The sequence below is a fragment of the Myodes glareolus genome, chromosome 14 (genome assembly GCF_982192425.1).
Source record: "Myodes glareolus chromosome 14, mMyoGla1.1, whole genome shotgun sequence".
Classification (NCBI taxonomy): Eukaryota; Metazoa; Chordata; class Mammalia; order Rodentia; family Cricetidae; genus Myodes; species Myodes glareolus.
This window is the reverse complement of record NC_142039.1, coordinates 21,621,669-21,645,453: the sequence shown is the minus strand read 5'-3', so window position 1 is coordinate 21,645,453 and position 23,785 is coordinate 21,621,669. Positions and strand designations below refer to the sequence as shown.

Genomic DNA, 23,785 nt, shown 5'->3' with positions numbered 1-23,785 from the left:
GAACCCGAGGCTTCAGAGCTCACGAGAATTAGCGAGACTGAAGACGCAAGCGAAGAGGGCCGGTGCGGTGGGAACTCCCCGCGCACGCGCAGTGAGCCCCGTCTGCCCGACCTTCAAGGTTCCACCATGTTCTCGCGGGCGAGTGTTGCCGGGTTGTCGGCCTGTGCCTTGCAGCCGCAATGGTATGACTAGATCGGGAGGGATGTGGGGCTCGGGCTGCTGCGAGGCAGGAGGGCTCGGGCTGCATGCTCACCCGAGGCCGAGAAAGGTCCGGGCTCCTGCACGTCCCGGACGCTCGGGCCGCGGAAACGTCTGCAAAGCGGGAAAGGGCGCGTGCCAGTCCCTGGCCGGGGTCAAAGGGAACAAGGTCACGGCTTGGTCCCCGTAGACTGAAACGGCCATCCGGGACTTCAGTACCCGGACTGGAGTCGAATTGAGCGCTGGAACCATCTGAGTTTCTATCAGCTCTGTACTTCCGCTGAGTACCCTGGTTCATGGCTTGTAAAGTCTTGAGAAAGGTCCTCAGGGTGCAGGGGAGACAGAAGAAAAAACCTAGGGATAGTTAGGTTGTACGTTTTTGTCTGTGACGCCCTGTGGAGCATTGCACTGTTGAACTGCGAGATTGATCTTGTGCTTGAGCTCATTTGTCATGCATCCACGGTGTGTCGGGCTCCTTGCTAGAGGTACTGGAGAAGCTAAGGGAATCTACATTAGCCCCTCTCCTGAACTTGATGGTCGCCTTGGTGTTGAAGAGACTTCAAAATCTGTCGATTTTAATGGGAAAGACATGAAGCATTGTCAGCAAGCGTACACTCGTGTTAAGGTAGTTTCTCTGCAAGGTCATTAAACTGTCCCAAGGGACCTTGGTAGGAGGGGGGAGGCCACCGCGTATGGGCTTTCAAAAAGTGACATTTGTTATCTTCCATATAAAGAGAATAGATACTGTAAGGTTTGACTTTAAATATTAATTCTTTGGCCAAAAAACAATATTAGAATGCCTAGGGATGGACAGATAGAATGCGGTTTATGGGTGACCCTGTGTAATACTATGTAGTGCTTTGAAGCTAGCTGTCTGGAAGAATTGATACTAGGGGTTATTAACTATAGACGATGCCTGGAGATCCTTTTTTTTTTTTTTTTAACAGTATGGAGGATTGTTAAGGTCCTCCAGCGCTAAACTAGATTCTTGTAGCCTAGTTTGTGGAACTACCAAGCATGAATTGAAATAGTTCTTTCATTAATCAAGGAATTTATAGGCATATGCCAAGGCCCCAAAGTACTGAGGAAATTGAATGTGTTCATAAAGTATGTTGGTAGGTTAACCTTGGAAGGAAGGTCAGTTCATTTAATATGGGAAGTCACAGCAGCTGGATTCTCGCCGTGTCCGTCTGCCTTTGGACATTAGTGGAGTGCCTGCCTGCACCAGTTGGCACCACACAGGTGTTAAAATGTGAAGGGTCTGTAAGCTTCCTGGGATTTCTTGACATCCTGTGGTGCTTGGCAGCCAGCACTTTTCCATTCTTCGCACTTGCTGTGCCTTTTATGGGTCCATAGTTTTAGAGCCTGAAGTTAATGCAAGGTAAATGTTTTACATAAAACTCATAGACATAACTTTTTATGAAACATGGGTGAGAACATTTGAAGATGAAGTCTGGTAAAGTGTTGCTTTTCCTTGAGAGCTGCTAGGAACCTAAACTGGAACCTAATGGGCAAATGAAGGCTGAGTTTAGCCTCTGGAATGTTGGAGATTCCGGGAGCTTCAGTGTTCTATGGAATGCATATTCCTTTCTCTTTTCAAGTATTTCATTGTTCTTGATTTCCATCATTGGGCCTTGTTTTCCCCATTGTAGTTGCCTTTGGAATTCACAAATTAAGATGTTAAGGTTTCAGGGGCTGGGAAGTTGGCTCTTCAGTTAGGAGCATTCGTTGCACCTGCAGAGGACCTGGGTTCGGTCTTCAGCACCCACACATACCATCCATAACTCCAGCTCCAGGGCATGCAACACCCTCTTCTGACCTCCATAAGCACCAGCCGTGCGTGCAGTACACATACATGCATTTAGGCAGAAATACTCATACACATAAACCCTTTCTTAAAAAGTCTAAGGATTCATATTCCAGAAAGATAATTGAGGGGAGGAGACTGTGCCTTCACCTGCACAGAACCATGGAGAACTTTTTCTTGGTTCTGTTGATTGTGGGAAGCTTTAGACACCGCAGTCTGTCAGCTTTCAGGGAGGACTGGAGAAAGGAGGTTCCTGAGTTTATTTCCCATCCTCAACTTTGAGGGAAAAAAGGTTTTTATTTCCTTAGTGTCTGTCCCACTGGATTCTCCTCTTTGAAGCAGAGGCAGTGCTAGTTGGGTGTAGGATTAAATAAATAAGTACACTGTGGAAGAACTGCTGGTCTGGATCAAATATATAAATTGAAACCATGAAAACAGGTTTCTAAATACCTCACACACTGTATAAAAAGGCTACTCTGTCAAAGGAGGAAATAATAGAGGTGTTAAAGAATTTGATAAACTTCAAACTTTTTCTTGAGAGTTAATGCTAAGTATTTTTCCTTTATTTGTATACTATACAGCATTGCACGCTCCTTAAAATCCCTCCAGACAAGAGAGGTGGCTCAGCAGTTAAGAGCACTAACTACTCTCTCAGAGGACCAAGGTTCAATTCCCAGCACCCACATGGCAACTCAAAACTGTCTGCCACTCCAGTTTCAAGGGATCTAATACCCTCACATAGACATAGAGACAGGTAAAATACAAATGCACATAAAATTGAAAAAAAAAATCCCTCCAGACTGCTGATTCTTGCATAGGCATCACCCACCCATGACTCCTGAAGTTTGAAACCAATCCAATACTCTTAAGAGGAGGTCCTGCAATTTACCCACTGTCCCCTTGGTTGTATATCCACTGCGTTTGGTATTGCCGAGTCTCTGTAATCCCTCCAGAGGAGAAGTTGGGACCAAGACTTTGTCCTCTCAATGCTACTTCGCAGTGTGAGATTCAGTAGATCGAACTGTCCCTTAAGGTTCCAGAAATAGGGATAGAAAGATTACCCAAGAGGTACAAGCTTGACATTCTGAATCCATCATCCTGAACTCACAACTGAAGGAGAGAGCCAACTCCCAAAAGTTGTCTTTAGACTTCTTTACCTGTGAGACTCTATACTCCATATTTATATTTTCCCCATAATACTTTTTAAACGATCAAACACCTCATGGCTGTTCATTGATCAAATTGATCTTAAAGATAAATTTGTAGCATAGACAGTCATCTTGAGCTGAATGAAGCAGACTGTGAGAGCGCTTCAAAGCTTATGGAGTGGCAGCCTGTGACTTGCATAGAAAGTTAAAAGACCACAAACTTGGAATGTCAAAACAAAAGCTTTGTGTTGGCTCAGATACATTGTGCAATTCAGAATTGTTCCGTGTGCTATTCTTTTATGAGGAACTCATGCCTGTACCTAGAGTTTTCTCTCCTGTCCTCCAGTTCCTAAATAACCACTCGGAGGCTTAATATTTACAAAATGTTTGGCCTATTAGCTCAGGGTTATTGGTAAGTAACTCTTACAATTTAATTTAACCCATTTCTATTCTATATTTTACCATGAGGTTTGTGGCTTGTTGCCTCACATCTTGCTTCTCCAGTGACTGCTGATGTCTCCTGACTCTGCCTTCTTTCCCTCTGTATCTCTGCTTAGATTTCCCACCTAGCTATATTCTGCCTGGCCAAATCAGCATCATTATTAGCCAATAAGACATCCACAGCATGCAGAAGGGCATCCCACATTACATGTCAGTTAAATTGAAACATGTGTCTAAAACCACACTTTTCTAATTGTAATTCTAGAGCCTTTGATAACATCATTGAGAGAAGGGGGGGCAGCTCGAACTTTTTGCTGTGCCATATCTAGAAGGGATGAATATTACATTCCCTATGTCCAATAGTCTGTGTTGAAATAACTTGTTGTGTCTTCTGGCCTCGATCTTTTCTTTTTCTTTTCTTTATTTTTTTTTTCAATCAGACTTAATATTTTCTATTAAGTATTCTGTTTTCTCTTATTTATTTAATTTTCCTTTTTTGTGGCTGAGTAATACAGTATTAAGCTGTGTAAGTCAAAAGTTTTTTGTGGTTGGGGTTTTAGTTTTTTTCTAGTGCTAGGGACTGATCCCAGAACCTTGAACATGGCAGGTAAATGTGCCACAGAGCTGCATCCTCCTCTTTTTGAGCCAGGAGATTGACTCTTTAAAACAACGTTTTTAGTTATTTTACACATTTAATTGCCTCGTAAGCAAAACTGAGACACAGAGCATACATCATTCTGTAACCTACATTTGAAAATTAAAAGAAAAGCACATTTTCCATTATAGTTCTAGATTTATGTGGTGTTGAGCATTCATTTACTATGAAGAGTTCATATCCCTACCCACCACTCTGGAACATTTTCCCTGTGCTTAACATCACTTTTGATATATTGTTACTACAGTCTGTAGTTCTGTTAAGGTTCACTTATTTTGTGATTTTTTTTTATGTTCTCACAAATTTTAGAGCCATCATGATGGCTCAGAGGGGTAAAGGCACTTGCCGTCAAGTTTCATGACCTGTGTTTGATGCCTAGAACCCTTCCAGTAGGAGAGATCCCGCTCCTCAGAGTTGTCCTCTTGACATTGACCTATGTACCTTGTCACTTATGTGGCTTACATACAAGAATGTTTTTTGCTTTGTCTTTAAAGAGGTTTAAGGACTGGAGAGATGGCTCAGAGGTTAAAAGACTGTTCTAAGTCTTTTTTTAATCTCCCAGAAGTTTTATGATCTTGTCTGTTTCTTTCCTCAATAATACGCCTTTCCTCATGTAGACCTTATATGCATAACTACTTCCATTTTTGGTGTTTAAAATACACATACGATTTATTGTTTTAACTATTTTATAGTCTTAGCTTTGTACCCCAACTGACTGTACTGGTTTGATTAGCCATCTTTTCTTGTGGCATTACATCTGAACACTGAGCGTATTAGTCCATTTCATGTAAAGGACTTGAACACCAAGGGTTTTGGTATCTAAAAAGCATCCTGAAACTAAACCCTGTGGTTGCTGAGAGTTTATGGGTAAATACAAAAGCAGTTAGCTTTTATGTACACTCACCTCCTGTCCTGCAGCCTTGCTAAAATTACTTATTACTTGTAGGGGTGGTGTGTGTGTGGTCTGCACTCACTGTGTGTTAGGGCTATGTTTGTGTGTGGAGGCCAGAGGGGAGATGAGGTGTTCCAGTTGTCTTTAAGCAGGTTCTTTTCACCAGATGGTGATGGTGCACACCTTTAATCCCAGAACTCAGGAGGCAGAGGCAGGTGGATCTCTTTGAGTTCAAGGCCAGCCTAGTCTTCAAAGCAAGTGACTAGACAGGTTCCAAAACTACACAGAGAAACTCTGTCTTGAAAAACCAAGCAAACAACAACAACAAAAAACCAGGTTCTTTCACTGAACCTGGAGCAGGGTTGGTAGTGACCCTTCTGTTACCCCTTCCTCCATACAGGCAGCAACACCTGTCCTTCTGTTTAGGTGCCAGTGGTTCAAACTTGGGTCCTTATTTTTTTGTTGTTATTACGTGTAGCAGCAGGCTGCTTGTTTGTCCCAGCTGCCCAGAACTGAAATAACCACACAGAAACTGTATTATTTAAATCACTGCTTGGCCCGTTAGCTCTAACTTCTTTTTGGCTCTTACATATTAATTTAACCCATCTTCATTAATCTGTGCATCACCATGAGGTCGTGGCCTACCAGCAAAGTAGCATCTGTCTCCAGTGGCAACTCCATGGCTTCTCCCTGACTCTGTCCTTCTTTCTCCCAGCATTTTGTTTGGTTTTCCCCACCTAGCTACAGGCCCAAAGCAGTTTCTTTATTCATAAAAGCAACACATAGAAGGACCGCCTACACTAATTACATGCGTATATGTATCAGTATATACACATATATTCCTAAATATTACCTGATGAGTTTATATAATGCTATTTGTATGTGTGTTTGGCACCTTCCCTGTGAAGGGCGAGCCACGTTCCCTGCTCCCAGCTTTATTTACTCGGTTGCCTGTGGTTCTTTGTGCGGGGTTGAAGCCTCGTGGGCTTTTCCATGTGAGGTTAGGTCCTTATATACAGCAATTGCTCTTACCCTCTGAGCCATCTCTCCAGCCACAAAGGTTTTTCCCCCTTCAGATTCTTTGGAAATTTTCTAAATAGACAATTGTGCCATTTATGGAGATGAATTTTTCTTTTCTGTTTTTTTCTTACCTTCCTGCATTAGCTGTGACTTCGAATATGATAAGTGAGAGGGACGTCTTGGGTCATTCCCAGGTTTGGGAGGAAAGCCTCTAGTTTCTCACCATAAAGTCATGGGTTTTGCTTATGGAAATTATCTGCCCTGGTTTTCAGAGGCTTTGTTGTGAATTCATGTTAGATTCTATTTGATGCTTCTGCATCTGTAGATTTTTATGGTTTTTCTTCTTTAAGCTATTAAGTATTTTATGCCTGTGTTCATGAAAAGTGTTAGTCTCTGGTTTTCTTTACTTTTAACTTATTTTTATTTTACATGCATTGATGTTTTGCCTGCATGTATGTCTGTATGAGGGTGTCAGGTCCCCTGGAAGAGCAGTATATGCTCTCAACCACTGAACCTCACTAGCCCCTGTATTTTTATTTCTTACAGTGCATTTATCTAGTTTAAGTTGCTACTTTGTAGAGTTTGAAAGAGTTCCTTCTGCCTCTTCTTTTCCCTGCCATTATTGGGTATACTTTGCTTTTGTTAGTTCTGGTTGGTTTTGGTTTTAGAATCAACTACCATCTCTACTGATGGCTTTCAAATTTGTATCTAAACTCTCAATATGTCTCTTGTTTCCCACTAGACATTTCCAGCTAACCTCTAGTCTTTCTAACCCTATCTTCCTCAAAAGTCAGTTCTTCCGGGGGGCTTACCTGTTTCTCTGCATTGGTTATGATCATCAGTCCACTTAGATTAAGCCTCTGGGTCAGCCTTCCTGCTCCCTTTCCTCCAAGAGTATGCTAACGTCTCATCTCTGTTTGCTTTGCTGGACCACATGCCAGAATCCATTGCATCCTCATTGCATGCTGGGGATTGCCATCTGAAATCTTATTTGTGGGCTTATAAACATCTTTTCCTTAACCGTCTACTTTCTGATTGTGTTTGAGGCTTACCTTACAACAGGAGATTCACCTGTGGTACTGTAAACCTGGTCAGAAGCCTGTTGGCTGTGGAGGCCGTAAGCGCCAGTAGATAAGCTGCTGCTACTGTCTTGCTAGTAGATACGCTGTGCCTGCAAACTGCCTCCTAAATACTTAACTTTTCTGCCCATAGATTAGTGCTTCTGCCAGCAGTGGTCAGCAGAGGCTTATCCAGCTGGGGAGAATGGGACATCTGTATCGCTCCCTCCAAGCTCAAGGAACATCCCCAACATAAAAAAAATGTGTAAGAGCCATCAGGTGGAGTGGAGTGTTGTAGAACTCAGTCTTATAGCCATGACGTGGCTGTGGTACTCTTTTATGTTCAAGGTTGAGCCCTTCAGCATTCATCAACGGGAGGAGAGCAACCCCTCCCTCTGTGAGTGACATTTGATTGGCAGTTAACAGTTGCTGAAGGGGAGGGACTCACAGACTCGGCCTCTTCCTGAGGATCTATGGGCAGTTGAGGGTTGCTGAGGGAGGAAGAGGTGTTTTTTCAGTGGAGCAGGCACTGGTGAGTTGTCCTTGCCCCTATAAATAGTCCTTTACGCCTGTTTTGTTTTTTTTTTTTAAAAACCCTAATTAAACTCATTGGTTCACCTAAAATAAGGAGTGGGGCAAATGGGATGGATAAAAGACTGAACAGGAAAGGGGGGGGGACAGAAGAGGATAATGGGGGCTGAATGTGATCAAAATTAAATACACATATATTTAATTGTCAATGAAACACTCATTGTTTATAATTAATATATGTTAATAAAAACTCTAAAAATTAAACTTTGGAATAAAGTCTGCCATATGTAGGTGGGGTGGAGTCATGTAATGTATAGCTTTGCTTTGTGGTTTTCTGCCCACTCCCATAGGGGCAAAAACTGTCTTAATTTTCCTAATATCTAACTTAAAAGAAAGAAAATACTTTAATGGAAACAAGAAAGTTTTATTGTGAGTGGCCTAAACTATCAACATGGACAAACATGTGACAGGAATAGCCCAAGCTACAGCTGTCAGATTGCTGAGGGCACGGAGCCCACTCTTTAGACTCGTTATTGGGGGAGGTTAGGAATGGTTTTTTAGTTGGTGTGCTAGAGATGGGTTCCGTGGTGCCATTTTCATGCATCTCATCTTTGTCGTCATTTACTTACTCACCTCTCGCTCCTTCGTGGTATGCGTGCACATGCACGTATGTATATGTAAACTCCCAGGCCCCCTCTATAAGAAAAAACATTAAAAACATTAAATATTTAATATTTAAACACAATCTGTGACCCTCACTTCCCCACTAGTGTCTTTTAATGCTCCCTGAACAAGACGCTGACCTTCAGAACTGTATTCTGAGGTTGCCCTCCTTGAGTCCTCTCTAGAAGCTTGCTGATGGGTCATTGTTTTTAGTTTAGTAGCTTGTGTGTATCCAAAGCTTAGAAGTGGTATTTAATAACATGCTGTCTTTCCTGCTAGGGTAGAAATCTGTTTTCTCTGACATTTCCTTAAAGTCTAATCATTTTTACTTCTGTGTATTGGCACTCTAATTTTAAAGACTTGACAAATATTTGATTACATTTTCTGTGAATTTTCTCCGAGATAATGTTCTTGTTCAGAAAACATGATCTGTTCACTAGCACAAATATAAAAACTCTTTAGAAAACATTTATTGATATGAAGAAGTTAAACATAAATTGAGATGAATGTACTAACATACTTGTGCTCACGCTAGTGAGAGCCTTGAGTATTATTTTGGCTGGTGGTGATGTGGTGGTTTTGTTGTGTTTTGTTTTTAAGGCAAGGTCTCACTATATAGTTCTGCCCATTCTAGTCTACTGTGTGGAACAGCAGGCAGGCCTCAAACTCACAAAGATCTACCTGCCTCCCTAGTGCTGGGATTAAAGACATGTGTCACTCTGCCCAGCTCAGCTTGAGTATTATTTTTAATATGCACCATGGGAGTCAGGTTTCATTTCCATCCTGAGTTTCAAATGTAGTTAGACAAAGATGGGAAAGACTCTACTGCTCTGAAATCAAGTAAGCAGAGGTGTGGAATTGGAAATCCAGCGTTGAGAGTGCTATCATGCTTTATGGCTTGGTGTTAATACTAGACTGTAAATAGGCAAACATTTCTGTTCACATCCAGAGTCCTGTATTTGATGTTTGTCTGTACAGTATACTCAGATAAGCATTAACTGACAGGTCTTGTGGACCAAAGCTACTTTAAAACAAAAACTGAAGTACTTTTTAAATCTTTATCCTCAGGATCCAAGTTCGAAACATGGCAACTTTGAAAGATAGTAAGTATGTTGTTTCTCTCAATATGCAAGTTAAGTCAAACTAAATTTTGACAAATAGAACTAATTTTTAAGATAATCAGTTGGGCAGACAGCATGGCTTAGCAGGTAAAGGTTCTAGCCACCAAGTTAGGACTTCAGTGGAAAGGGAACCAGCTCTGCAAGTTCTCTGATTCTCCGTATGCACACCCACACAGGCACTCTCACAAGATAAATAATAGCAGTGTGTATGTTTATACATACACACACATATATGACTCGTTAGCCTATTGTATCTTTTTCAAAGTTGTCAGGTTAGTTTACACTCTATGTGTTGGATTTATTTTGAAAGACCACATGGATGACACAGAAGAATGCTGGCCCTTATGACCTGCAGAATAATAACGATAGAAAATCTATACTACTTCCATGTTTGTACTAAGACAACTGAAAATAATGGTATGAAGTAAGTAAGTGAGGCCATTTTTCCCAGTTGAATATGTGTGTGATGTTCATTTCTCCATCCTGTGTAGCTAGTCCCGCTCCGTGGCGGGGACTAGTTTGTGCATTTAGATTAGCTTAGTGTCAGCTGCTTGTTGTTGAGCCTAAGTGCTAATTATTCTGCTTGGCACTTAAGAAGGATTGCTCTCTGTATTCACAGATGAAATTGTACTCTGCCTTCTTTGTCTAACATGGCACTTCAAATTTTTAGTTACCAGGAGACTGAAGTCCATCAAAAACATCCAGAAAATTACCAAGTCTATGAAGATGGTGGCAGCTGCAAAGTATGCCCGGGCTGAGCGGGAGCTGAAGCCAGCTCGAGTGTATGGAACAGGCTCCTTGGGTGAGTTAGGAGGAGTGTCCACACAGATATGATGTGCTCATAGTGAATCTAGTGCTAGGTGCTTTAGTACCTGGGAGGAGGGACTCTCATCTGAGGAATTGCCCCCATGAAATTGGCCTATGGGCGTGTTTGTTTGACATCTTCTTGATTGCTAATTGATGCAGAGAGGCCCAGTCCACTGTGGGCTGTGCCATCCCTGGGCAGGATATAAAATATCTGTGAGCTGTATATAAAATAAGTGGAGAAAACCAACAAGCTACAGTCCTCCGAGGCTTCTGCTTCATTTCTTGCTCCCAGGTCCTTGTCTTGGTTCCCTGAGGTGATCGACTGTTACATGGAATGTAAAATAAAATAAAACCTGTCCTCCCTAAGTTATTTTGAATCCCTGTTTTATCAACAGAAACCAAACTCAGATACTTGGTATAGTACCAAGCCCATCCTAAGCACTCTATGTGCATTCATGTTTTCATACATGTACATTTACATGCACATGTAATTTCTGCACACCAGAGTTTGGAGACTTGCCCAGGGTCACATAAGTAAACAAAGCTCTCTGTTTTGCTACAAAGCCTGTGTATTAGCACTGTCTGTGACTGTTAAACAGCCAAAAACCTTTCCTGGGTTATTGTACTGCCATCTGAAAGACTAAGAAATGCTGCCGTCTCATTAATAACCTTGTGTGCTGTTTTAGGACAGTGGGTGGGGACAGCTGGTGGGAAAACAAACAGGGCAACTTGATTGTAACTTTATGCAATCTCTTCTTAAATTCTTTTCCTACCGAGAAAAGTGATATGATATTTTTAGAACTTACATTTTATGTTTAGATGATTTTATACTGGTTTGATTATTTGTCATAGAGATAATAAGCAAAAGCAGTAGGAAATTTCCCATCCTAACTAATTACATTATCCAAATTCTTTCAGTGTCCTGCTATCTTTTACTGAAATCCACATCAAAGAATTTGTTTTGGTTTGGTCTTAGTTTTCAAGACAGTTTCTCTATGTATCCCTGGCTGTTCTGGAGCTCACTCTATAGAGCAGGTTGATCTTGAACTGACAGAGAGATCTGCCTGTCTCGTCTCCTGAGTGCTGGGATTAAAGGCATGCGTCACCACTGCTTGGCAGAATTTAACTTACTGTGAAATGTTTGCAAATTTGAAAGTGAAGGAGATCATATAGTAGGCTAAGATTTTGTTGCCCATCCTCTACAGCCTTCTGCTGGTTCCCTTGCTTTGCTCTCTTACATTCTTTCCTCACCCAAGGCTGCAGTGAATGAAGCCATTCTGTCCCCCCGCACACCTCTTTACAATAAGAACGCAGTTGTCAGTGCCGCTCAAGTGTTTATATAGTTCTAATCCTGCTTCTCCTCCTCTGCCCACACTGCTGCCGCTTCTTTCCTTGGTTTGCTTTATGTAGGTTTCCTCTGGTCACCTGCTCTGTAGGCCTCCCGAGCCATCTTATTCCCAGTGGCATCCTTCCATATCACTTTCTGTTCTTTATTTCTCCTGTCATTATGTTATAGGGTTCTCTCTCTCTTTTTATTTTCTTTCATCTTGAAGGAAAAAATTCAGTGAAGAGATATAGAAAGTATAAATAGCAGTTTATTTTGAAAAATACACACTCCAGACACGGGAGTGGACTACCATGAAGGCAATAGAGGTGGATGGGTGGCATATTCCGGAAATGACAGCCAAGGTAGAATTATTAAAGGAAAGCAAGGAAAACTCATGAAGGTAGCGGGGGGGGGGGGGGTCCAAGAGAGAAACACCCTTCTTTCTTCTCACAGTCACCTAGGAAGGTCCACTGTGAGGATATCAAAACCACACTGTAAACGATGCTGATGTATAACCAAGGAGTCTTGATGGTGCAGACCTTTTCTACTATGCATATGTTCAGGGAATGTTCTGGTTTTAGGATCTTTAATTATGTGTTGTGTAAAAGTGCCAGTAAAGGCCAGATGAAGTCTCAGGGCCCCTGGAACTGGAGTTATAGGAGTTATAATGCAGTGGGGTCTCGAACCCACCTCAGGTCCTCTGCAAGAGCAGCAGGTGCTCTTTACCATTGAACCATTTCTCCAGACTGTGCCTCAGTTTTTGGTGTAGCAAGAGCAGTCCTTTTCTAGTCTCAAGGACGTTTATGCAGAAAGGAACATTTTGACAGTCAAGAGAGATCCCAACAAGATCCAGTTACAGTTTGCTTGATAATCTTGTATCTAACTCCTTTGAGACTGCTCAGAATCCATGTTTACTCTTACGACTGGCATCATGAGTTCTGGACCAAGATTTTAGTGCAAACAAGGTTTATGCTCAATGTAGTGATACTTTATTTGTATTTTAATAAATAAAACTTGCCTGAAGTTCAGAGAGTAAAACAGCCACACTGATCAGCCTTACAGACAAGGCAGTGGTGACACACACCTTTAATCCCAGTAGCCACACTAGTGTGCCATAGAAACCAGACAGTAGAGGTGCACACCTTTAATGCCAGCCTTGGAGAGGAATATAAGGCAGGAGGAGACAGCTCTCAGACAGTCTCATTCTGAGAGATTCCTAGAGGCAGGATTGACATTTTGGACTGGGGTTGAGGTAAGAGCCAGTGACTAGCTGTTTTGCTTTTCTGATGTTCAGGTTGAACCCCAGTTTCTGTCTCTGGGTTTTTTATTAATTGTGCTACAGCTCTCTTCTAGGACTTTCTTCTCCCCACTTCACCTTTCAGGTCTATTATATGTGTGTATGTGTATGTGTAGAAACCAGGGGTGGATATGAGGTCTCAGTCAAATCTCTACGTATTTCTTTCACTGATAGGCTCTTTCATTGAACCTGGAACTCACAGTTTTGGCTAGTCTGGCTGGCCAGTGAGCCCTAGGGATCCATCCAGTTGTCTTTACCCTAACACTGGGGTCATCAGCATTCACCAACATTTCTGGTGTTTACATGGGTGCATTCCTTAAGTCCTCGTGGTTGTGGGGCAGGCACTTACCAACTGAGCCATCTCCTCTACCCCTCGTGGGTTTTTTTTTTAAACCTAACAATTATGTCATGACCCATTGTATCCTTGTTTGTTTTCCTATTGACTACTTATTAAAATAGAAATATCAGCTGGGCGGTGATGACGCACACCTTTAATCCCAGCACTCGGGAGGCAGCGGATCTCTGTGAGTTTGAGGCCAGCCTGGTCTGCAAGAGCAAGAGCTAGCTCCAGGACAGGTTCCAAAGCACAGAGAAACCCTGTCTCGAAAAACAAAGAAAGAAGGAAGGAAGGAAGGAAAGAAAAGAAAAGAAAAGAAAAGAAAAGAAAAGAAAAAGTTTCTGCAGGTCCAGCATTTAGGACAGTTAACCCTTAGTTAACCCTTGCTAAACAGATAAAGGAATGAAACTAACTTAAAAAAAAAAGGATGGAGAAAAGCATTAACTTTCAAGGCAAATTTTGCTTGTTTCAAAATGAATTATTATCCATGTATATATGCATTAGATGTGAATTGTTCTCTTACACTCTTCCATACCTTTTTAAAATATCCACTTAATACTGCTGAAGGACATTTTCCACACAGATGAAAGCTCAGATGAAATGAGGAGGGTTTTTTTTTTTCAGATTTTACTTATTTATGCAGTGTTTTGCCTGCATTTATGCCTGCATGCTAGAGGAGGGCATCAGAACTCATTGTAGATGTTGTGAGCCACTGTGTGGCTTCTGGGAATTGAACTCAGGGCCTCCCCTGTACTCTAGCAGCACTTGAGCTACACCCCTGCTTCCCTCCAGTTGTAAACACTTCATTGTCTTACTGGTTTGCGCAATCAAAAATTCAAACCAAGTTAATGTTCAGATCTCTACCTCATTCGTGTGAAAAGGAGAGCACTTAACTGCTACCTTCCCTGCTAATAAGAGTGAACGTAAGGAATCCTTCCCTTAATGAAGGAGAAATTGCCCGAGTATCTGTGATGGAGCAGCTTCAGGGCGTGTAAGCTGGGAAGTGCTGACTGCAGGCAGAAAAAGAACGTTTATTTAAATGTCTCAAGATTGGGGGCAGGAGTTTATGCTGGGAAATGTTTTCTAAAAAGTTGCATTTATTCTCCCCACTCCCTGGACTTTTTGGTTTTAGGTTCTTTTGGCTTAGGAAGAGGGGGGCACTTAGCATAAAAATGTGAAATTCTTGCTGGATAATGAACACAGAAATGATTTCTTAAGATGAATACATATAGTGGCGGTCAAGATGTACCTGCAGCCTGGCAGCAGCAGCTATTGAAAGCCACCCCTGGGTCTGATGCTCTTGAGCCCCTCAACTTCTTGCCTTCCCTCCCCCTGACCTCCCAGACGAGAGTTTCTCCGTGTAGCCCAGGCTGGCCTCTGCCTCCCTAGTGCTGGGATTAAAAGCATGTGCCACGACTGCCTGGCAATCCAGGTATTTTTCATCCCACTTAATTCCTTCTTTGCCTCTGCTTCTTAGAAAACAGAAAGTTAATAATGAAACTTTATTAAAATTAAGAAATTCACATCCATAGATAATTTCTATAAAATAAGAGCATGTTGTACAGGTTGCACGAAAGACCTAGTAAATACTTGCTTACTACTTTTTTAGCTGTGTGCTAGGAATTTACATTGTATAAAAGTCTGGTGTCCAGTTAAGCAGTTACTTTTGTGTTCTATCTTCCTTTTGGTTGTATCTAGGTATTTTACTCAATATTTTTTTAAAATCTGACCACCAATTGATCCTTAGTTCCTTGTGGTTGTAAATGGAGTAAGTACACAGAATCCTTGATGATGCTGATACTCATCAACTGCCACCTAAGACAAGTGAGGAGTTGAAAGCAGCTCCCTTCAGCGACTTAAAATTAGAGATGATCGCTACATTTACTATAAATTTCATCTCAGTACTCCTCATTTTGTTTTTTTAGCGCTGTATGAGAAGGCTGATATTAAGGGACCTGAGGACAAGAAGAAACACCTCCTTATTGGTGTGTCGTCAGACCGAGGGCTTTGTGGTGCTATTCATTCCTCAGTGGCTAAACAGATGAAGAATGAGGTGGCTAACCTCACAGCAGCTGGGAAAGAAGTTATGATTGTTGGAATTGGTGACAAAATCAAGGGCATACTTTATAGGTAAGCGCGATATGTGTTCATGCTCAGGAGTGGAAACATGAATGAATGGAGGTCTCTTTGATAGAGAAGTCTCATGATGTATTGGAGTGTGTGTCCTGTGTTACTTTTTACATTGTGTGTGCGTGTGTGTGTGTGCGCGCATGCGTGTGTGTTTCCACTTCCTTGATACCTTAAGTGGAGTACAATAAAAATTACCAGGCCTATTGGCATTAAGCTAAAGAGGGAATCCGTACAGAATTTTCCGGCCTAGAAATACAAGAACGGAAATCTGTTAAGTAACTTGTTGAAGTTGAACAGAAGGAATATAAAATAGTGAAGCCCTCTGTAGTTCTTAGCTCTTGGGAGGGGCCCTGAAAGGAGTGCTCGTGATGTATGGGACAACTTCCCTCGGGCAATCCATCACCCACACCCCACATCCCCACATCCCACAGAAACCTCACCATGCTAACCTTTTTCTTTCCTGCTATGTTCTTGCAACACAACCATCTCATTAACTTCTCTGTATGATCTCTAGGACTCACTCTGACCAGTTTTTGGTGTCATTCAAAGATGTGGGACGGAAGCCCCCTACTTTTGGAGACGCATCAGTCATTGCCCTGGAATTGTTGAATTCTGGATATGAATTTGATGAAGGCTCTATCATTTTTAATCAGTTCAAGTAAGGACATTAAGAATTCAGAACTCTTTCGTGTTCATGTTCTGAATGCCTGCTTAGTTGAGAAGTTATTTTGTTAGTCACATGTGCTCCTGTCATTTCCAGGTCTGTTATCTCCTACAAGACAGAAGAGAAGCCCATCTTCTCTCTCAATACCATTGCAAGTGCTGGTAAGCCGCCTTCACACTGCAGGTGTTGGGGTCAGGAGCTGTCTGTGCACTGAGGAAAGCCACGGCTTATCGGGTTGTTTTGCTAGTGTTAATTTCTGAATGTAGTCTTATCTGTAGCCCGGGCTGATCTCAGATTTTCATCGAACTGCTCGGCCTGCCGGGTAGCAAGGATTGTTAGGTGTGCACTGCCTCTCCTGGATTGGGTTACTCTTAAGCAGCACCAGACGGGGACGGGAAACATGGCACCTGTTACTCTTGCAAAGGATGTAGGTTTGGTTCCCAGCATGCACATGACAGTTCACAGCTGTCTTTCAGTCCACTTCTAGCCCTCTACTGGCTCTGTGGGCATAATGCACACATGTAGCCCACATACCTACACATGTGCAAAACACTCATACACCCAACATGTGCAAAACACTCATACACTCATATGAAAATCAATAAGTCTTTAAAAGAAAGAAAGGCAGCGGTAGTGCCTCTTAGCAATCCTCAGTCATGTAGACAACCCAGCTCCATTCCTTCACTTAGTGAACAAATACCGCTAAGCATGCTTCTGTTTTCAGTGACCAAAAAGCTTTCCTAAAAATTCGCTTTATGCATGTTTAACTGGATGTTAAGAGCCTACTTTGTATGTCAGGAAGTTACACAAGCATGTTGTGGATCAGAGTATAGTCCAGGTAAAGCACTTTGCCAAGTTTCAATAGAGACTTTACCTTTTCCTAAAAATTTTACAATTCAGATTTCAGCCTTTACACTCAGGAGGGTTTTGCTCCAAGCATGAGCTCTTGTGTTCTATCTCCATGGATCTAATTTATACCAGGAATCAAGTAGAATAAATGTGCCCATAGCCTTCCTTTCTTTTGAAGTGTTTCTCACTGAAGTTGGTAACCAGGTTATTTTCTAGTTGTCAATTCTTCAACCATAAGTGTCATTGTTGTATGGTGGTGTTTCCTAGACTTTTCCTGATGCAGTTTTACTTTTGTTGGATTTACATAATAAATAGTTGTTTAAAAAAGCATTGGATTTAGGCTGTTGGCAAACACGCCTGCTGTGCAGTCAGATGTCTAGGAAGAGATTGAACTTGCTCACAACTAATTCATGACCCACTGACCTGTTGTTGGTCATCTTTACTCAGCAATACATCTTAGAAATAATGCTTCTTCCTTGTAGTAATGTAAAAGAAATGTAAAGCTCAACAGATGAAATATTTCTTTTTGTAATTTTATATATTAAGTATATAGTGTTCTGGGCACCGGATTTCACATCTCATTATAATGGGTGTGAGCCATGTGGTTGCTGGGAATTGAACTCAGGACCTCCAGAACAGCAGTCAGTTCTCTTAACCTCTGAGCCATCTCTCCAGCCCGAGCTTTACATTTCTTTATTATTTGGGCTGTGTATAGACACAGGATCTTGCTGTCTAGTCCAGACTAGCCTCCAAATGCAGAATCCTCTTGCTTCTGCTTCCCGTGGTACCACACCCTGTGTGGGTTCTTTTTTCCTCCAGAAATACACTTTAAAATAGTTAAAATCAATACCATCTAAGATTTAGTGAAGCACAGCACTATTTCAACACTCACAGATGAATTTGAAATATACCTGTAAATATCCACATTGAATTCTAATATCAGCTTCTAGCTTTTCCAGTCTTGATATTAAAAAGGCCTTTCCTCTCACTGTGTCATACTGACATTCTTGTTTCTTTAGTAACTAATGGTTAAGGTTAATTTGTATAGTACTTTTAGATTCAGTCTTTGATTTGTTTTTGTTTTTTTTCTTGAGTGCTGTGTATGTGGCAAATGTTTGACTGTCTGCTATTCAGATAGCTTTATAATCATGAAACCCAACTCCCTGCCACACACACACCTTAGTCCCGTAGCTGAGGACTGAACCAAGGACCTTACACTTGCTAGACAAGCATTCTGCCGATGAGCTTAAAGCCCCAACCCCATAACTCTGAGATTTAGTGCTTATTTTAAATGTGAACTTCTTAATATTAAAGTTAACATCCTAGGGTAAAATGCTAAATAAATAACTATTGACACATTTTGTTGATAATATGCTATGGAAAGAGAAATTATTAGAATAAATTTTATTCAACTCAAGATGATTTCTGTAATTATAAAAAATTCTAGTGAATAGGTCTTTGTCTTCAAAGAACTCTTGGCTTGTTTTAACAGAGAGCATGAGCATTTATGATGACATTGATGCTGATGTGCTGCAGAATTACCAGGAGTACAACCTGGCCAACATCATCTACTACTCCCTGAAGGAGTCCACCACCAGTGAGCAGAGTGCCAGGATGACGGCTATGGACAACGCCAGCAAGAATGCTTGTAAGCCTGAATCAGTGCTAGAGGACATAGCCCATCCCTAGAAATGTGGGATTAGACAAAGCGCCCAGGATCACTTAGAGCCCACCTGCATCTCTGCTGAAAGAAGAGGTCACCAATGCTCATGGTAGCTTCTAAAATATTAACAGAAGCCGGGTGGTGCTAACGCCTATAGTCCCAGCACTTGGGAGACGGGCGGATCTCTGTGAGTTCAAGGCCAGCCTGGTCTACAAAAGCTAGTTCCAGAATAGGCGTCAAAGCTACAGAGAAACCCTGTCTTGATAAACCAAAAAAAAAAAAAAAAAAAGCTAACAGGTTATTTTGTCTTGTTGGGGGGAAGTACTTACTTGGGAGGTAGTGGATTTGCAAGGACTGAAAATAGCCTGTGAGAAATGTAAAATAACTTGATAAATTTCTTACTGACCAGAAAGGCCAGCTTGGTGATCCAAAATGCAGCAGGAACTCCTCTTCAATTAAGCAGAAATTACTCTTTTCTAATCTTTTGTTTATCCCTTTTCTGTTGTTTGCAGCTGATATGATTGACAAATTAACTTTGACGTTCAACCGCACCCGCCAAGCTGTCATCACAAAGGAGTTGATTGAAATCATCTCTGGAGCTGCTGCTCTGTAAGTAAATGTAACTGGGGGGTCTTCAGAAGGCTTCTGTTATCTTTGCATGGGGTTTAGTGGGTCTCTGGTTGCTGGAGTTTTCTGTTTTATTAAAATCAGGAAGAGTTATTACAGCATCTTGTGTCCTTTCATCAAATATTGATGGAAAGGGGGTCTCTGGTTTATTCTGCTTATTTGAGCTGACACTTCAAGTTTAATTTCCCATCTTGAGAGATACGTATGTTGCAGCTTTGACTTTCCAAAAGTATTAGGACCAAAGGTGTGAATAATTCCCTATCAATCTGGAAAGTCAGTCTTTGGAACTTAAGAACAGTATTTATAAGGCAAGCTTCCTGAGTTACAAGACTGGTTTTATTATTTTATGTAATTCTATTATCTACTGAACGATGAGGATTTTAAATTATTTAATATTCTACGTTGGTACCATAAAACAGCCTACTGCTTTCCTCCAGAATATCTCTGGATTGTTGAAAAATTAAACTAGGCATCAACCATGTGCAAAGTCTGCCAGGCACAAGGCAGCTATGACAATGAAGTGTATAATATATTGCCTATAATATATTGCCTTTGGATCACTGAGCCTTACCTCCTCCTGATTGTTCACCAAGGTCTCTTTCCTTCTAAATCTTTCTTTAATCTTTTTCTTCATGCCCACATACTACAGGTTATTGTCATGTCATAAATTATAAAAGGGTTTGCTGGAGTTTTACCATATTGCCCAAGTTCATCTCAAACTCCTAGGCCTAAGCTACCAACTCTCCTTCTTCTTAGCTGGGATCGATCATAGGCTTACCCGGCAACAGCTGTAATTTGTAGGTTCCAGACCCTCAATGTAGTGGAGGCAGTGCTTGTTTTCGGAGAATTCACCATCTTGACAGAATATTAAAGAAGAAATTGGAAAATTGTGGAGCTAGAAACTGTGGTCCAGGTTATGTCTTAGATTTTAAAGTGTTATAAAAAGACAGTATATGGCTCACAAGGCCTAAAATATTTCCTTGCTGACTTTTTACAGAATCAGCCTGCATCTAATTTATTGTATGTGATCCTGTATTTTCTGGCCATCAGCACTCTTTCCAGTTATAATGTTGTATAGATAGTTGTTTGCTTGGACCTCAGCCCTCCATCTTCCCACATCTTTAAACCATTCATTCTGTTTCTCACCTCCAGGGAGGTGCTCTAGGGTTTTGCCTGGGCTTTGGTTCTTCTCTTCTGGTTGTTCCATTCATTCTTCATGTGATACTTGTCTTCCTTGACTGGGCTAGAGGAAGTCTTGCTTCCAAAAAACCTCCTTCATGCTGAGTGAGGTGTCTCTTAGCATCTGGCTTCACTTGGTCCTTGCACTTATGCCACTTTACTAGGGACTGACTTTGCATTGGTCTCTGTCCTCCTGGAGTCTCAGAAGGGACTGGCCTGAAACTGATTGAGCCAGTGGGATATGATAAAAGTTGCAGCTTGGCTTCATCACCTTTGCCATCCTGAGCATCCTCTTCCTAAACTATTTTGCTTTCTGAACATAGTTTTGTTAGGACTGACCCATCTCCCAACCTGGTCGTCATTGTCTTATTAGTATCACACAATATGGAGTCTTGATATCCAGTTTATAAATATGGTTAAAGTATTCTGTTTGACTCATGGGATTTTGTCTTCTATGACATGGAGACTAACACTAGAATTAAGTCATTACAACATTTACCAACTGCTAAGGTGGCATTTAAAAAAAAATATTTTTGTGCACTGGTATTTTGCCTGCATGTATGCCTGTATGAAGGTGTCAGGTCCCCTGAAACTGGAGTAACAAACTGTTGTGAGCTGCCATGTGGGTGCTGGGAATTGAGCCCAGGTCCTCTGGAAGAACAGTCAGTGCTCTTAACCACTGAGCCATCTCTCCAGCCCCCAAGCTTGCATATTTTTGAATGCTGAGTGTGACATGGCTTAGGGGGGGAAATTGACTTTGCAAAATCTTAGATCAGGTTTTTGCAAAGGATACTGCGCATGAACTGTGAGAATATAAATTCTGCACAGTTGAGGTCTAGGCCTTTTGTCTTTCTTAAGAATGTGAGAAACGCTGGGGGATAGTGGCACACCTCTTTTAATCCCATCACTCAAGAGGCAGAGACAGGCAGATCTCTGTGAGTTCTAGGACAGCTGGCGCTGTTACACAGAGAAACCCTGTCTTGAAAAACAAAAAGAATGTGAGAAACCTCACTTAAACTAGGAAAATGAAAACATGGGAATTGGGGCATTAAACTGAGAATTTTAAAAATAATGTTACTGGAAATATATTTTCACTTTCTAGATAATCTAAGCCGTTATTTTAAAAAGTTACTTGTCCAGTCTCAACAGTGGATCATTTTATGAATTGATTTGCATGCCCTGTAACCTAACAAAGATTGTGGTTCAAATTTTAATATAAACATTGACTATTTTGTGATAAAATGAAAAGCATGAATAAATCATTTACATTGTCATATTAATGTTTTTAATGTGTGTTTATAGAAAAGTACATGTTGTCTTACCTTTTTGGTTTTTGTTTTGTTTTTTGATTGTTTGGTTGGTTTTGTTTGTTTTTTTTTAAGTGTTGCCTATTTATATGAACAGTTTTTTATTGTCTCTGACTACATTGGAATCTTGCGTTTTTATACTGAGTTGGTGTTAAAGATTGTGTATAACTATTTACATTGTATGCTCAGAGTAACATGCAAAGAAATGGCCTGAAGTTAACTAGCATGGATTGCTTCTTAACCTGCTTGTTTTGTGCTCTTTTTTCTTCTAATATAATAACCAGGGATTAATGAAAATCAAGTTGCATCCGCAGATAAGAGGTAAAGTCCATACACTCTTCCCCTAAGCTTCGGCAAGAAAACCTAGCCAGGTATACCAAGGCCAGCAAAGCAGTAATGAAATGGCTTCCCCAAGAGAGAGATGGGCAGCCTGGTTTGTAGTGTAGCCAGCTGGTGGGTGTGTTTGGACAGTACTGGATAGGGGGATAGCTAAATGTGGGTGGTGCTGGTGAGCTTTTTAAACTGTAATTTTACATTGAATGAATGTATTCTAGAGAGTGCAGATATAAGGAAATAATTGTAGGCATAGAGAACTTGAGTATTGTAGAGTATTAAATGTGAGGTTAGTGAGAACAGTGGTTCTCAAGCCTCATGGCATAAACTCCTAAGGTCTGATCTATAGGAGAATCTCCTCTCTTCATTCTGTTGTGTTTTATGTTGCCTCTGGGGAAACAATCGTTTACTTGTGAGTGGAATGAGGATGAAACAGCATTATTATGAGACCAGTTTGCCCTCATAAATCCCAGAGTCCCATAGACCAGAATTTGAGAAGCATCTGTATCTTACTGTGTAAATGCAATTCCTTGTGCCTTGTATGTGTTCTTCCTTATTTTCCAGAAGGCGTTCTGTTTGACTCCTTTTTGTTCTGCACTGTCTTTCAGGTAAAAGAAAACAGCAAGCTGATTTTAACTGATTGCTGTCTTTGTCAGAAGAAACTTGGTCCACAGAGTTACAAAGACAAGATGTTTGTAAATTATCTTACAATAAACAACTTACAATGAGAACATCAGTCTCGTTATTATTAATAAAATATTTTCAAAAAGAAGATAATGCTAAATGGTTGAAAATATTAACACTGCATTTTTACAGCCCCTAGGTCGAAGATAATTTCAGAAGCTCTTATTTACAGTTTTCTGCTAACCTGCAACAGTCTGGACTCTGTGACCAAGGCAGGAATACCTGCAGGCCAGTTTCCCAGGCTACCATTCCTCTGCAGCCTTAAAGACCTGGGAAAAATGCAGTTATGCTACTGGGGGCACTTACTGTTTCTCACAAAAATGTCACAGAATTCCAGATGTGCATATATATTCAGTAATTCTTTAAATAACATTTTGCATGTATTGAGAAAGCAAGTATGTTTCATATAGATGACCATTAAGATTTGGAAGGGCGGGGAGATGGTTTAGTACTTAAGAATGCTTGCTGCTCTTCCAGGGAACCTGAGTTTGGTTCCCAGCAACTTCAGCTCTAGGGATCCAGTCTATATTCTGGTCTCCTTGAGAACCTGCGTACTTGTGGCATAAATTTGAATGTCTGAAGTGATTCCATGTACTACATGGTATATATTGACCATACCAAAATATTTGGGGTTTTCTATTTGTTTAAAATAAAGCACTTAAAGTCACTGTGGAAATCAGTATAAAGGTCCCTCAAAACAACAAGGAAAAACAGAACTACCATATGCTTCAGCTATATGCCACTCCTGGCTCTGTATCCAAAGCAGTCTGTTGGCATACCTTAATGATGTTTGCATACCATGTTTACTGCTGCACTATTGATTAGCTAAGATACTAAACCAACCTAGATGTCCACCAACGGTTGAGTAAAATGAAGTACCCATCACAGTGGAATTGGAATCATAAGTGAGGGACGCTCAGAAAGACAGCATATTTTCATCTCATGGTTTTAATTTTAGTTCCAGTACACATGCATAGGACATGAAAGTAGAGGAGGGATCAAGTGGGAAGACAAAGTCTCAAAGGAGAAGGAAACAGTAATGGGAAA

The 23,785-nt window shown here is 41.1% G+C and overlaps 1 protein-coding gene across 4 annotated transcripts; it reads left to right on the top strand.

Moving 5' to 3' along the window:
* The first annotated feature begins 30 nt into the window (after window positions 1-30).
* Window positions 31-22,785, top strand: LOC125417259 (ATP synthase F(1) complex subunit gamma, mitochondrial). 4 transcript variants are annotated; one of them, XM_048460630.2, is made up of 10 exons: window positions 31-182; window positions 9,482-9,516; window positions 10,205-10,336; window positions 15,228-15,432; window positions 15,947-16,090; window positions 16,193-16,257; window positions 18,438-18,593; window positions 19,121-19,217; window positions 22,006-22,042; window positions 22,663-22,785. In XM_048460630.2, exons 1-9 carry the CDS (start codon window positions 127-129, stop codon window positions 22,010-22,012), a joined length of 897 nt encoding a protein of 298 aa, XP_048316587.1. In that variant the 5' UTR covers window positions 31-126; the 3' UTR covers window positions 22,013-22,042; window positions 22,663-22,785. The 4 variants fall into 4 exon arrangements, with proteins under 4 accessions (XP_048316587.1, XP_048316589.1, XP_087752517.1 ...); XM_048460632.2 differs by lacking the exon at window positions 22,006-22,042; XM_087896391.1 differs by lacking the exon at window positions 22,663-22,785 and having other exon boundaries at window positions 22,006-22,047.
* Window positions 22,786-23,785: the final 1,000 nt, after the last annotated feature.